At 39.6% G+C, this 16,381-nt stretch overlaps 1 protein-coding gene across 9 annotated transcripts in view; it reads left to right on the top strand.

The window, feature by feature from the left end:
- The window catches only part of CEP112 (centrosomal protein 112), a 323,150-nt gene that overhangs the window by 47,404 nt on the left and 259,365 nt on the right, over positions 1–16,381 (top strand). For 7 of the 9 annotated variants that reach the window (XM_055408770.2, XM_055408774.2, XM_055408772.2 and 4 more), the window contains 4 exons: positions 527–574; positions 829–906; positions 12,588–12,674; positions 15,011–15,110. The exons of 1 other annotated variant lie outside the window; for it this stretch is intronic. In XM_055408770.2, coding sequence (XP_055264745.2) covers positions 527–574; positions 829–906; positions 12,588–12,674; positions 15,011–15,110 — 313 coding nt within the window. Of the gene's footprint in view, positions 1–526; positions 575–828; positions 907–12,587; positions 12,675–15,010; positions 15,111–16,381 lie in introns of those variants that run through there. One more of the 9 variants, XM_088829416.1, reaches the window with a different exon arrangement.

Below are 16,381 nucleotides of genomic sequence, written 5' to 3'. Positions count from 1 at the left end.
GTATTACTTTACATTTTTCATAGTCCTAAATAGTTTATGGGGTCGCACAGAGTCGGACACGACTGAAGCGACTTAGCAGCAGCAGCAGCAGCAAATAGTTTAAGCATGTTTTCATATGCTTATGTCATTCAGATATCCAAATCTGCCTGGGGGTTTAGTAATAAATTTGAGACTTGAAGGATGCTAGGTGCGTGCTTACAGGGACTGGGGTGGCGGGGGCAGAGGTAGAGAGGCACAGGAGACCTGCCGTGTCTGGGTGGTGAGAGTCCTTCAGGACCTGGGGGTGAAGTGTGAGGCGAGCAGGAGTGGGGGAAGGCCGGGGGCCTCGGCTGTGAGAGGGTCGCTCAAGGGCGTTTGTGTATGCAAAGGCAGTTACACTTCACGTTTTATTTGTTAGTGGGCCACTAGAAATATATTATGCGGTACGTATTCTAAGAAACATGCTAAATATTAAGACATATGGAAAACATTTTCATTATAGTTTAACTAATACTCAAATATTAATGTCTTTATTTTAAAATTTCAGATAGAAAACCCTCGATACCTGAGACAGAAGCCCATCCCAGTTACTCTGGTAGGTGAGAATGGCCCTGCGCTTTCCCTGTGGGCAGATGTCTTAAAATAATTGTTTGGTTGTTTACAGAAAGCAATGCCAGTCCACGTTATGAAGCATAGTAGTCTTGTTAATCCTATCACTTGGAAGTGAATAAATCACTTTTTTTCCTCCAGTGTTTCTGTTATTTTGGCATGAACTTCAGGCAGTTTAGAGTTGACTTTTGCCTACACCAGGCCTGAAAAAGCATTGAATGGCTCTTCCTCGTTCAACAGATGACTCCGAAATTCAGCCTAAGGAAGTCGGGCAGTCTCCATGATGACCAGTCCCTCTCGCGCGTGCACGAGAAAGAGGTAGGATCGTGACGCTTCTGGCGCATCTAATCGACTCACACAGTTTTCACGTTTTGTGTAACATAAGTGTTCAGGTCCTAGTTAGAGTAACGGATGCCTGGTAGGAAGAGGCTGCTGTTGGTGTAAATATAGAATTCTGGTGCAGGTAAAGGCAGGTCTTCCGTTGTGTTTTCACTGACGTTGGAGCATAGTTGCTTTGGAGCGTGTTAGTTTCTGCTGTACAGCAGCGTGATTCCCAGGTGTGCATACACGCATATCCCCTCTTTTTTGGGTTTCCTTCCCGTTTCGGTCGCCCCGGAGCTCTGAGCCGAGCTCGCTGTGCTGCGCGGCAGGCTCTCATTAGCTACCAGTTTTACACATGCTGTCACTAGTGCATGTACGCCAGTCCTACCCCCAGTTCTTCACCCCGCCCCTTAAATGTCAGCCTGCCGCAGTGACTGCTGCTGGCCTCAGTAATGTAGAGGTCCTTTTAGAGCTCCCATTTGAGGCGTGCAGGCTTTTGTTTCTTAGTGCACTGCTAGTGTTTTTAAAAATACCTGTTGGAATAAAACGATGTCACATTCCATAAAAACGTTTTGAGGACAATACTTACATTCAGATGGACCTTCTTTGAAATTCTTGTTCTGAAATTTTTTCTTTTAAGAAATTGTCAGTTGTTTTTACACATCATTCCAAGTCATTACCAACCAGTTTTCCTTTTGCTGTTCAGACTGCTTACCATAGAATAGTTACCTCCTGTCTTTCTGAAATTTTTTTCTGGTCTTTTGTGACACAGTATTCTTGTTCTTTATGGTTACACCTTGGGCTGGGGCTGAGCGTACCAGTGTTCCCCACATGCCTGCTGAAAGAGGAGATACTTGAAGTATCGTGTGTTGCTGCAGAGATTCATTTGTAAATGTGTGTGGCTTTTTTTTTCTGTACCCTTATGTTTTTGTTTTTCTTTTTGGTATACTGGTAAAAATATTTGTGGGATCATTGAGAAGTTTGCATGTAAACATCAACTTACACCGTATCTTAAAATACACCCCGTGTGTGTTTTGACTAAAATCACCCTTTGTGTAGTTACATAGTTGTTTCTGACTATTTTGGGTGAAATTTTTGGTCATTTTTTTTTCTCCTAAAATATTTAAGAGTATATGCTGGCTGAGTTGCTCCAGTGTGAAAACTTAGTTTCTTTTAAAGTAGTATCTGTGATTATAAAATAATTTTGGATGTTTATTAAAGACATTTTGTAAAATATAATAAAATAAAGAAAAATAAAGGTTTTTTTTTTGTTGCCCAGAGGGGGAAGAAAAGAAATTTTGTAAAATACAGACATATGTAAAGAAGGAGATAAAATCACCTATGAAATTAATATATAGAAATGAAAAAGTAGCATTGTATTGACTTTTATTCTTTCTTAAATGTATTCTCGGAGAAGGCAATGGCAAGCCACTCCAGTACTATTGCCTAGAAAATCCCATGGATGGAGGAGCCTGGTAGGCTGCAGTCCGTGGGGTCGCTAAGGGTCGGACACGACTGAGCGACTTCACTTTCACTTTTCACTTTCCACTTTCACACATTGGCGAAGGAAATGGCAACCCACTCCAGTGTTCTTGCCTGGAGAATCCCAGCGGCGGGGGAGCCTGGTGGGCTTCCGTCTATGGGGTCACACAGAGTCGGACACGACTAAAGTGACTTAGCAGCAGCAGCAAATGTATTCTACAGAATACATGTTATTTTTCTTTAGAAAATTGAGATGATATAACTTGAGTATTTTTGTATAACTTGAGTATTTTATGCTACTAAATATTGTTCCTAAGCATTTATTTATTTTTGATGTCCATTCTTCTATTTCTCATATGTGTTTAACATGAGACATATGCGTCTTTGCATGTGAAACTTAGTAACATCAGAACACATCCCTGCCTGTTCTTGGCTACAAGTAAGTATCAGGAATTAACTCTCTGGCTTTCTCCAGAAAGTTGTTGCTGTTCAGTTGCTTCAGTGGCGTCTGGCTCTTTATGGCCCCGTGGGCTGCAGCACACCAGTCCTCCCTGTGTCTCATTTTCTCCAGGAGTTTGCCCAAGTTCACATCACTTGAGTTGGTGATGCCATCCAACCACCTCACCCTCTTCTCTTTTTGCCGTCAATCTTTCCCAGCCTCAGGATCTTTTCAGTGACGTGGCTCTTGGCATCAGGTGGCTAAAGTACTGGCGTTTCAGCTTCAGCATCAGTCCTTCCAGTGACTATTCAGGGCTGATGTCCTTTAGGATTCATTGATGTGACCTTCTTGCTGTCCACGCATTTGTTTTTAATGGCTGTCTTATAGTCTATATTATAAAATTATCCCCAGTTAATTTGATGTATCCCTATACTCAATGGAAAAGAGTCGGATGCTGGGAGGGATTGGGGGCGGGAGGAGAAGGGGACGACAGAGAATGAGATGGCTGGATGGCATCACCGACTCGATGGATGTGAGTTTGAGTGAACTCTGGGAGTTGGTGATGGACAGGGAGGCCTGGCATGCTGTGATTCATGGGGTTGCAAAGAGTCGGACACGACTGAGCGACTGAACTGAACTGAACTGAATTGTTAGGTATTGAGATTGAGTTTTCACTAATATAAATAATTCTGGAAAAAAAATCCTCATATCTCTTTCTTTATATGCATTTAAATATTTGTATGGGGTAATGAACTATGTCTCACATGGTAAAATTGAAATGATGAATTTTTGTAAGTATAGTAACATAAAAAATTTAACCTCTAAAATAAAAATTAATATTTGGAAGTCTCATGAAAATTGTATGTGATTTTAAGATACAAGTAAAGAATGTAGTATATGCAAAAATGAGAATGGATGTAAAAAGGCAGAGGTAATTAGGAGCCACTTGAATGCTGAGAAGAGTGGCAGTTTAGATTGCCTTTGTAAATATAAAGATGTTAATTTATACTAATTTACTAATTTATTTATGGATGGAGGTTCGTGACATTGTACAGGAGACAGGGATCAAGACCATCCCCATGGAAAAGAAATGCAAAAAAGCAAAATGGCTGTCTGAGGAGGCCTTACAAATAGCTGTGAAAAGAAGGGAAGCAAAAAGCAAAGGAGGAAAGAAAAGATATAAGCATCTGAATGCAGAGTTCCAAAGAATAGCAAGGAGAGATAAGAAAACCTTCCTCAGCGATCAATGCAAAGAAATAGAAGAAAACAACAGAATAGGAAAGACAAGAGATCTCTTCAAGAAAATTAGAGATACCAAGGGAACATTTCATGCAAAGATGGGCTCGATAAAGGACAGAAATGGTATGGACCTAACAGAAGCAGAAGATATTAAGAAGAGATGGCAAGAATACACAGAAGAACTGTACAAAAAATGTGTTCACGACCCAGATAATCACGATGGTGTGATCACTCACCTAGAGCCAGACATCCTGGAATGTGAAGTCAAGTGGGCCTTAGAAAGCATCACTACGAATAAAAATAGTGGAGGTGATGAAATTCCAGTTGAGCTATTTCAAATCCTGAAAGATGATGCTGTGAAAGTGCTGCACTCAATATGCCAGCAGATTTGGAAAACTCAGCAGTGGCCACAGGACTGGAAAAGGTCAGTTTTCATTCCAATCCCAAAGAAAGGCAATGCCAAAGAAAGGTCAAACTACCGCACGATTGTACTCATCTCACACGCTAGTAAAGTCATGCTCAAAATTCTCCAAGCCAGGCTTCAGCAATATGTGAACCGTGAACTTCCAGATGTTCAAGCTGGTTTTAGAAAAGGCAGAGGAACCAGGATCAAATTGCCAACATCCGCTGGATCATGGAAAAAGCAAGAGAGTTCCAGAAAAACGTCTATTTCTGCTTTATTGACTATGCTAAAGACTTTGACTGTGTGGATCACAGTAAGCTGTGGAAAATTTTGAAAGAGATGGGAATACCAGACCACCTGACCGCCTCTTGAAAAACCTGCATGCAGGTCAGGAAGCAATAGTTAGAACTGGACATGGAACAGACTGGTTCCAAATAGGAAAAGGAGTACATCAAGGTTGTATATTGTCACCCTGCTTATTTAACTTATATGCAGAGTACATCATGAGGAACGCTGGGCTGGAAGAAGCACAAGCTGGAATCAAGATTGCTGGGAGAAATATCAATAACCTCACATATGCAGATGACACCACCCTTATAGCAGAATGTGAAGAGGAACTCAAAGGCCTCTTGATGAAAGTGAAAGAGGAGAGTGAAAAGGTTGGCTTGAAGCTCAACATTCAGAAAACAAAGATCACGGCATCTGGTCCCATCACTTCATGGGAAATAGATGGGGAAACAGTGGAAACAGTGTCAGACTTTATTTTTTTGGGCTCCAAAATCACTGCAGATGCTGATTGCAGCCATGAAATTAAAAGACTCTTACTCCTTGGAAGGAAAGTTATGACCAACCTTGATAGTATATTAAAAAGCAGAGACATTACTTTGCCAACAAAGGTCCGTCTAGTCAAGGCTATGGTTTTTCCCATGGTCATGTATGGATGTGAGAGTTGGACTGTGAAGAAAGCTGATCACCGAAGAATTGATGCTTTTGAACTGTGGTGTTGGAGAAGACTCTTGAGAGTCCCTTGGACTGCAAGGAGATCCAACCAGTCCATTCTAAAGGAGATCGATCCTGGGTGTTCATTGGAAGGACTGATGCTAAAGCTGAAACTGCAATACTCTGGCCACCTCATGCGACGAGTTGACTCACTGGAAAAGAGTCTGATGCTGGGAGGGATTGTGGGCAGGAGGAGACGGGGACGACAGAGAATGAGATGGTTGGATGGCATCACTGACTCGATGGACATGAGTTTGAGTGAACTCCGGGAGTTGGTGATGGACAGGGAGGCCTGGCGTGCTGTGGTTCATGGGGTCACGGAGAGTCGGACATGACTGAGCGACTGAACTGAATTATATTTTAAATACAGTGCATGGATTTTTAAAAGCTTTTTTTCAGTTTAGGACAGTTTTTTAAAATATTTTCATTTTTGAAATATAAAATATTAATCCTTAATAGAAAGATAATCGGGCTTTGTTGATTTTCATGAATCACATATGCGTCTCTCTGCTGAGCCTATTGTGGCTCTGCTGATGAGCTGCCTTGCTGCCCTCTCTACAGGAAACCCGGCGCCCCCAGCTCCGGGCACTGCAGGGCCGAGAGTCCAGAGCCTGTCTCCAGGAGCCACACTCTTTTGGGATACTCCCTCTGTGTGCTGTCCTGCTGGTCTCTGACTGTCCCACACTCACGTCAACTTTCTGTCCATCTGCTTTAGCCTCGTTATACTTGTGTATATTTGTGTAACTACCTCACATTCTTTCTAGAATGGTGCATGAATAGATGGATAAATTTAAAAAGTCCATTTGAAAAAAAAGAGTTAAAAACAAGAAAATATCAATCCTACTGCTTTACTATTTTTGCTGGTTTTCCAGAGATAGTTTTCTAACTTGGACTTTTCCCTACACTTAAATGCATAGCTACACTGTGGTGTGTTTAGTCGTCCTTTAGAAGGATGGTCTTAGGTCCACTGGCTGAAGTCACTTTTCTTAGATGCTTACTTGTGGGCCTGAGGGTGGTGGCTTTTCTTTTTTGAAATGCAGCAGACTCTTGCACACCCAGGCTTGACAACCCTGAGGTGTCTTGTGTGTGTTCTCATCCAAAAATGCTTTCGCTGTTGCTGGGTCATGTTGTAAAAATAAGAAATAGTTTTGTTCGAGTTATGTTTATTTTAAAATTAAATAGTAAATATTAAAATTAAATAGCAATATTTATTTTCACAACACCTGATCACTCTTAAAGGTACTCATTGGTAAAAATTTAATATGTACTCTCCTTAAAAGTTTAAAAATACAAATAATACAGTAGATCATACTCTACGTATTGTTTCATTTTGCTTTTTAAATTCAAACATAATTCTGATGATTTTTATATCAGTAACATGGCTTACTCCTTTTAAATAGTTGCACTGTACTTTGTTTTATTGATGGCCCATGTTTGATTACTAGAGATTCCTACTGAGGGATGTAGCTTATGAAGAATATTTTGCTACAATAAGCCGTGTTTCAAGAATATACCTATGTACAGTTGTATGTATTGCACGTTTATTCTTAGACCATAAGTTCTATGAAATCTAGCTGCTCAGGGTTGCACATTTCAGTTTTTTATTGATATTTACAGATTGCCCTTAAGATGATGTTATGTCTGCCTCCGGCTGTAGGCATTGGTGAGAGTGGAGAGTGATGGCCAATGGGCGTGAGTGTTCCTTTTTGGAGTAATGAAAATGTCCTAAATTGGAGTGGGGTGATGTTGCATAATTCTCTGATGTACTGAAAGACATCCAATTGCATACTTTAAGTGAGTGAATGTTATAGGTCGGGTCTGTTTATACTTGCACCAGTAGTGTATGAGAATGTCTGCCTCCCCATTTAATCAGCAACACTGAATTATAAACATTTTTGATTATCTGTGAGACAAAACAATAGTATCTTGTTTTAATATTTGCATTGATTTTATTATGTGAGAATGAACATATTTTTGTCTGTTTATTGTTTTTTTAATTCCACTTTTGTGAACTGTCCTTTATTACACCTTTCCGTATTTTTGTTAAATTGTCTGTCTTCACTGTGTTCCTCAGCAGTTTATCTATTAAGGAGTTCAGGTCTCTGTCATATATCTCACAGGTATTTTTCTTTGTCTGTCTTTTGATTTATTTCTCTTTTTTTTAAACGTATAGAAGTTTTTAGTAGGTGGCTCTATCAGTCTTTTCTCTGCGGCTTTTGGCTTTTGTATTGTGTAGAAAAGATTTTCTTATTCTAAGATTATGAAAAAATTAATTCATATTTTTGTCTCTTTTAAAATCTCATCCTTGTATTTAAATCTCATGTCTATTTCACAGGGTTTTACTCTGAGTAGTGATGATAATCTAGATGAATCAGTTCTTAATGTTATAACATAAAAACTGAGGAGGCTGAGTGCTTAAGTTAAAGAAGGCAGTACGTGTGGGAAGAAATGAGTGACACGCAGTCCTCTATGGATCACAGAGTCTGTCCGCGTTTAGTAAATGATTTAATTCTGTTGATGCTTCGGTGAGTTCTGAAATATTTAATTAGCCTTTGGAAATTAAACTTTATAAAACACAACTTCCATTTTAGTTTATAATTGTGTAGAAAATACCTTAGATGTTAAATGAGTAGTATTCATAATATTATTTTATTAGAGTTGAAGAGCTGTAGTAGTTTTCTCGTGATTGGTAAAAACACACGTATGCATTATTTTAAGATTAGAAATTTTGTTCAACTTACTCGGCATTGTGGGGGGACATGTTTGGTGACTGACCCTTTATTTCCACCTTAGCCTGTCATTCGCAAACGTGCTTGGACTTGCCTGCCTCTAATCGTTAACACATTTCCTGTGATGTCCACGTCACAGGACCGTGTGACCTTGAGCACCAGCGAGCAGTGTGCTTCTTTTTTTAAATTTTTTAGTATTCTTAGAAAAGATTTCTGATATAGACTGAGACATCTGGAAAACCGTTGTCACTGAGAAGGAAAGAAGGCAATACGAGCGGAGATCAGTTTTCAGAGGACAGATGGTGGGAACTGCCCTTTCTGTGAAACAAAATGCACTATTTCCTGTGACCTGTACCTCCACCCACAGTGAGTGTTCCCACCCATTGCCCAAAAGGCTGCCTTGCTTCTTTTTTACACGTAATGCCAATTAGGCATTTTTTCCTTTTGCAAATCTCCTAGTAAAATGTAGAATTTAAATAAATCCAAATGACAAAATCTACAGTCATTGATGTAATAAATGAGAGAATTTATACTTTAAAGCTTTTCTTATGAATAGAGCATTCAGAGACTCGCAGTCTTACAAGATGTAATAATTATTGAAAGGAAGACCATCGTGGACCACATGCAGGCAAGGGTTAGATCTCAACCAAGACGCCGGCCGTGTGCCGTCCTGCCCTCACACACCTCCCCAGCAATAACCACCATCCTGACGTCTGTCATTTCCCTCCTTTGCTTTTTAAGTTGTCTTTGCTACGAATGCCTGTCTTCTTAAGAATGAAAATACTTTTGTTCAGTGGAGTTTGAACTTCATTTACATAAAACTAAACTTTTCTGCTCAGTAGTATATGGGTAACACTCATGTTTGTTAGGCATTTAGCTGTCGTTGGCTTCATTTGCGGTTCAGTTCAGTTCAGTCGCTCAGTCGTGTCCGACTCTCCGCGACCCCATGAATCACAGCACGCCAGGCCTCCCTGTCCATCACCAACTCCCGGAGTACACTCAAACCCATGTCCACAGAGTCGGTGATGCCATCCAGCCATCTCATTCTCCGTTGTCCCCTTCTCCTCCCGCCCCCAACCTTTCCCAGCATCAGAGTCTATTCCAGTGAGTCAACTCGTCACATGAGGTGGCCATAGTATTGCAGTTTCAGCTTTAGCGTCAGTCCCTCCAATGAACCCCCAGGACTGATCTCCTCTAGAATGGACTGGTACTTTCTATTAAATGAATCTGCCACACTTTCTTGCCATTGTGTCGATGAATCGATTCTGAGTTTTGACTTTTACAAACAGTAACCCTGTGAACAATCTTGTACGTGTCTCCTGACATATCTGTACAAGAGTTTCTTTAGGACAGTGGTTCTCAGAGTGTGGCCATGAACCCTGTGATCCCTGAGATCCATGAGGTCTATGAGGTCAAAATTATTTTTTCAATAATTAAAAATTTTTTTTTTTATTGTACTTACATTTTCATTGACTTTGCACACAGAGTGTTGGGTAAAACTGTATCCTGATCCACATCAAGGCAGTGGCACCAGATTGTGCCAGCCGGCATAGTCTTCATTGCCACATGCTCCCAGGAAAAAGTTACCAATCTAACTTGCTTACGAACGTTCTCAGTGAAGCAAGTAGAAAATTATTAATTTTACTAAATCTTGTAACTCAAATACACATCTTCTGGTTAGCTGAGTGACAAAGTAGAACTGTGTATAGAGGGCTTCGGGTGCACATCCAGGCGCGGATTGGAGTACCAGAAGGAAAACCCTGTGGGCTTCCTCATTTATGAACTGTAATAGCTCCTGCTTGTGGGATGTCATTTTTACTTGATGTAATGACTGACAGACAAAATATGGTTATTCAGACTTGGTTATTGGGAGACATTTTCTGGAAAGTGAACAAATTGAGCCTGTCACTTTAACCAAAACAACTGACCGTATTTACTGCTAATGATAGAATCTGACCTTTTAATACAAATTAGAATTTTGGCAACCCTGCATCAGCCACTGTGAGCTTGAGCACTTTCCAAGGCTAAGACTTTTCCGATGAGATTGGTGGTAATATTAGCCAGTGTGAGGTTTTGATGTTATGCAATGAAATTTTCAATATTTGGAAATGTCTGCAACTCATTGAAGTGATGTTTTCCAAGTGAGTAATGCATGACGTTATAGCATCAGACATGGGTAGGAGAGCCATTCCAAGTTCAGAACAGACCAACAGACCTCCTGTGACAGTGAAAGCTTGAGTCCACTTACCAAGTCCATGTAACTTAGAAAACCTAGCACTTGTGAGCGCTGGTTTACTTAAAAAGAATATCTACAGTTCTCAAAAAGGGGATTAACACACTCCACTTTATAACTACATATTTATGTAAGGAAACATTTAAGGAAGAACTGTGTTCCAGTATTAAATATTACACAGATTCTCTGAGATAATAGAAGGGGGTACTCTTTTCAATTGCTTTTATGAGGCAGAACAACACGGTTAGAGCCAAGAACATTTCAAGAAAAAAATTAAATCCCCTTAAAAATAAAAACACAGTGACAAATTCATTGTCAATACATTGAGAAAAGACTTATTTAATGAATGACGCTGGTACAACCCTTCAGTTACTTGAAATGAAATTGGGTCCTTTCCTCTAAAAACAAAAATAAACAAGAATTCTGGATGTACCTAAAACTTAACCTATAAACACCCAGACAAAAAGTTTCAAAGCAACAAAAATCTTGACATCAGGTCTTTCTTACCCAAAAACCTTTCCAAACTCAGAATGAATAAAAGAAATGATAGAAATATTTGACTCAAGTGACATAAAGAATTTGTAAGGTAAAAATACATATAAGAAACAAAATCAATTGAAAAATAATCAATTTGGGGAAAATATTAGAGACAGACTGTGAATGTATATACACGCATTAAATTAATACATAATAAAACCTGCGTACCAGATTTTACTGATCCACAGACAGGAATGTGGAGAAAATTGTGAAAGGGCCTTCATAGAAGACCAGATTCAGAAGGCCCCAAACATGTGACATATTTATATCCTGAATATTCATTGGAAGGACTGATTCTGAAGCTGAAACTCCAGTACTTTGGCCGCCTGATGCGAAGAACTGACTCATTGGAAAAGACCCTGATGCTGGGAAAGATTGAAGGCAGGAGGAGAAGGGAATGATGGTGGATGAGATGGTTGGATGGCGTCACCGACTCGATGGACATGAGTTTGAGCAAGCTCCAAGAGTTGGTGATGGACAGGGAAGCCTGGTGTGCTGCAGTCCATGGGGTTGCAAAGAATTGGACACGACTGAGCGACTGAACTGAACTGACTGAAAACACGAAGTACTTTTCAGGGAAATGCACATTAGGATCGTAGTGAGATGTCTGTTCTTCCAGCAGAAATGTGAATTTACCTTTAACAGAGGGTAGAATATATCTAGATAATTTGAATCATTGCCATGTCTTTTGAGAAGCCACCCTGTAGAAAGCAAAATCCAAGTGTGCAGAATGCATGCATGAGAATGTTTTGCAGTGTTGTTTGTAGTGGAGGCTGAAAAGAAAGTGACTGTGCGTTAAGAAGAGTGGTCGAGCAGATTTTATTTTCTCCTCATGAGGAATAGTTGGTAACTATTTAAAAAATGAATAAGAATTAAAGCAAGTGTTTTTAGAGGGATTTCCATGAGATATTGTTCAGAGAGAAAGACAAGGTGTAGAAAATATGTACTTTTGTGTGTGAAACATTCATAATAAAAGGTTATATATTGCTGAGGGTGTAGCAGTTTAGAGAAGAGAGGCTGCTTAGCACTCCTGAGGCAGTGCGGGACGCGTGGGCAGTACGCTGCTCTGCCGTGTCGTGGGGGACCCGGCTGGTGGGCAGCCTGTCCGTCCTCAGCTCACAGCTTCAGTCTCTGCACCTGAGGTCTGGGTTACTCATCCTTCAGAAAGAAAGAGAGGGTGGAGCCACTTCCGTCACAGTTGCCTGCATCCCCTCTGCCCCGTCAGCCCCCACCCAGCCCAGGAGGGGCCCCAGGGGAAGAGAGGAAGACATGTCGGGACCCTCCTGGCCTGTGCCACACAATACCAAGTGGATTTGGCAAAATATCACTTCACGGAGACCCTTTTCGGGGGAGTGGAGTGGGCTGAGTATCACTGATGAATCCGTGTTCTTTAGCGTGTGGAATGAGGTTTGTTCAGAAGACTTTTAATCAACTTGGAGGTGATCACAGAGAACAACCAGTGCATGCGTGCGTGTAGTGTGATTGCTGGACTAGCGACTGCAAGGTGAATGTGGACGGAGACGCCTCTTTCATACAGGAGTTTATTTTATTTTAATTGTGGACTTTTGCAAAATGGAAAAGTAAACTAATAACACCTTTAAAATATTTTCCTTGAAGTTGGAGATGAAAACAAAGCTGATGGAAGCTAAATATCATGAAGAGAAACTTAAGTTGCAGCAGAAACACGATGCTGACGTTCAGAAGGTAGGGTGTGAACAGCTTATTATTGTTTCAGAACTGAGTATTTGAAATATTCTTGGTCTCATGACCATCCATCCACTTACGATATTTATGGGCTTATGAGAGTCTAACATATAAACAGGACTTGCTAAATTAATATCCTAGCAAAGCTGATCTTTAAACTTCATTTGCTAAACGAATGTATTTATGTGACTCCTTATAGTTTACATGATCTTCAAGTTCTCCTTTATTTCTTCTTACAGTCCTTTACATTCTATCATTGCTTCTCATTACAGGTGAAATGAAACATCAACTGTAAATACTAAAGTTTATTTTGGTCTAATATTCTTTCAGTCTTCTGGCAGTTGCAGTTTCCTTTCTAATTTATAAAGAAATCTTGAATTTGGTTCTCTTTGGTGTAGACTGGATGCACTGTGAGGTCAATGTTGGCTTTCTTTCAGTAGCTCGTTGGAATTTTTGCCTTTCAGTATTTCAATTTGTACTTTAAAGTATAATTTTTCTTCTTAATGGGCACAGCAAAAGTCATCTATCAATAGTTATTATACATTAAAATTGTATATTTTAGTATTGATTTTAAAAATGTAGTGATATATAATTTTAATATATGAATTTGAAACTCATGAAAATTGATCCACATAGAAACTTGGCATTGTCTGTTTCAAAACTAAGCCTGGGATGCTGCTCCCCAGAGTGAAGTGACAGAGCTGGAGGGAGGGAGTGGAGGCCAGAGCATCACGTAACCTGCTTTCTTCCCTTCCTGCCCCGCTTTCTTAAAGCTGGAGATCTAGTAGTGTTTAGTCAGGCATGTATTGGGCTCACCTTCTTGCAAACCAACAAGAGGGAAACCACTGATTGAAAATGAGAGAAAAGCTATTGAATCCTTTTCCTTGACTTTCCTCTTTTCCATTCAGACTTTAAAGGCAAATATTGCTTTGTGTTCTTACTAGAATTTTACCTAAGTATACATGGTTAGATAAAAGCAGTTCTCTGTCATCAATATGTTAGAGATTCAGTAATATAATCTCGTAATTTCAATAGAGCATAATACATGTCTAAATTGAAAATAGAACCTATTGTATAAAATATTGATGTGTAATATAAATAAATATAGAAATATATTTGGAAAAATCATGGTAATAGAGTTTGAAATAGGTTTTTCGGTATGTCCGTTGCAAAGCTTTGTTCTAAGAAAAACATTTAATAGTAGAATCCTTTCCAGGAATTTCTCTTTTTAAATAAATTCTGCATGAAAAAAGAAAGCGGTGCAGCTAGTTTGAAATGCCAGGTAAAATATAAATAAAGCCTTTGACTTCACGCCAGATTTGGAAAGTATATGCATCAGTTTGTTGCATGTATGGCATTTTCTATGTGTTAGGAATTGGGGAGGAATAAAATTGAAAGTGTTCATGTCTTTGCACACATTCTTTTCCTGTTCTGCTTCTTAATGGACGTGGAGATCAAACTGGCTCATTTATTTATTTATCAGTTGTTCTTAGAGGTGGGACCAAAACAATGAAAGGTGAAGTAAGATGCTGGTAATACAAGAAAAAGTTAGTTTTCAGAAATTGAACTTGCGTGTATAGGAATATACCTCAGCCATGAGAAAAGTGGATATTCATGCTTCTGCCTCAATTCGGTTTTCCTTTCTCCCCTTGGTTAGACATTTCTTTACCCTGCTTGCTAACTTTCCTATACTTGGTTTTTCTCCAATTTTTTAAAAAGTATTGGATGTATTTAGAAGTATTTAATGATCCATTTAAAAACTTTTGAGAGTATAAATTAATGATGTAAAATATTCATACAATTTTGGACATACTTTGAGCTGAGTTTTTTGATTCCCAAGAGCAGAACTAAATGTAAAAGAAGTCTGTTCCACCCCACTTTCCTGTGTGTCTGGGTGTGCTTGTTATTGTGCGTGGAAGTGACGGAAGGACCCTGGTGGGGGTTCAGGGTGTACTTGTCTGCAGGCACCTGTCTCAGTTCTGGGAGGGGATTGCACTGTGTCAACATGTCAGGTTTCCGATGCTTCTCTCTGCAACCTGGTGACAGCGTCACCTGTGAGTCATATTTTAGAGAATCAGCTAATTTAGTATTTACAATCTCCTTAAGGATTGGTACATGAAAAGTTGAAACAGAATATTTCTTTCAGTAATCAATTATTATAGTGTATTTAATGTTTTGCCAATGCTCTGAAATATAATTTTTTTATCTTTCTTTTGGGAAGCCACTTACAAGATTAGCTGAGATAGACTTAAAAAATACTGTGCTCTTTTTAAAAAATTATGTGTTCCATACGTAAAATAATATAGTGTACTAAAATATTTTAAATTTGTTTGCAGATTTTAGAAAGAAAGAATAATGAAATAGAAGAAATGAAAACTTTATACAAAAAGAAACAAAATGAAACTGAGGAGACTATCAGAAAACTTGAGAAGAAAGGTGATGTTGTGTATTGTCGCATAAACCCTTTAGTGACATTTCTACTCTATTTTAGTGCTTCTGTAAAGGACAGTGTAATAGTGTGAGATAGGAGAGTTTGTATAGAAAACTTGAGAAGAAAGGTGATGTGTATTGTTGCATAAACCCTTTAGTAACATTTCTACTTCATTTTAGTGCTTCTGTAAAGGACAGTTTGTATATTGTTACATAAACCCTTTAGTAACATTTCTACTTTATTTTAGTGCTTCTATAAAGGACAGTTTAATAGTATGAGATAGGAAAGTTTGTATGGGTTTCCTTTGTTGTGAACTTCTGTATGACTTAAGAAACACGTGTGTGTGTGTGTGTGTGGTAGCAATGGTGGTTGGTTTGGTTAAAGGTTTAGAAGAGTCTGTAACTATTACTCTTTGTTAATCCTCTCCCTCTTCATTGGACTGGAATGGCCATAGATCAGTCTTAGAACAGAACTTACTGGCTTCCACTAAGGGAGTCTAGAGCAATTATTCGTCTTGGTCTAATAAAAATTCATTCCATTAAATGTCTACTTTATGCTTTACAGTATATGCTATACTGTGATGGACAGAACATTTAAAAAGTATTCCTCATTTATACTTTCATTGCGAAGGAAAAGAAAACAGGAAATCCAGTGTTAAATTGATTGTGACTCTAGGTCAAAACATTGAAATGTAGTGGACAGTCTTAGGGAGAGTGTTGGAAATATTTGGGGAGGGGGAAAGAACTTTAAAAGTTTTGTAAGATTTAGTTAGTTGCAAAGAGAGTTCCAGGTACTGGGGTGGGAATGCTGATGTTTGTAAACTGGAAAGGATGATGCAAAACCATTTGTCTAGCGTGGAGATCCTCAAGAGAGAGACCCACAGAGACTGAGATAGGTGACTTGGCGTCATGTGAGCATGACCTTGAATTTCAGATTAGAGATTTTAAGTTTGTCCCGTAGCTGCTGGAGAGGCAGGGAATGTTTTTAGAGAGGTGCGTTTTAGGACTGCATATTTGGGGTGGAATAGCATGGTAATATGGTGGAGCTGATTCCCAGTCTGTTATAATAGAGGCAGAATGGGGTAGAGGAGGGAGAAAGAGAGAGAAGGAGGGAGAGAGACGGAGGAAGAGGGAGGGGGAGAGAGGGGGAGGGGGAGGGGGGAGGGGGAGGAGGAAGGAGGGAAGGGATAGAGGGGGAGGGGGAGAGAGAGGAGAGAGGGAGGGGGAGAGAGAGGGAGGGGGAGAGACAGGGAGGGAGGGAGAGGGAGGGGGAGGGA

Source organism: Moschus berezovskii, chromosome 20, assembly GCF_049115385.1.
Source record: "Moschus berezovskii isolate FMDL1 chromosome 20, NW_MosBer_1.0, whole genome shotgun sequence".
In the NCBI taxonomy this organism is placed as follows: Eukaryota; Metazoa; Chordata; class Mammalia; order Artiodactyla; family Moschidae; genus Moschus; species Moschus berezovskii.
This window is presented reverse-complemented; position numbering and strand designations above follow the sequence as displayed.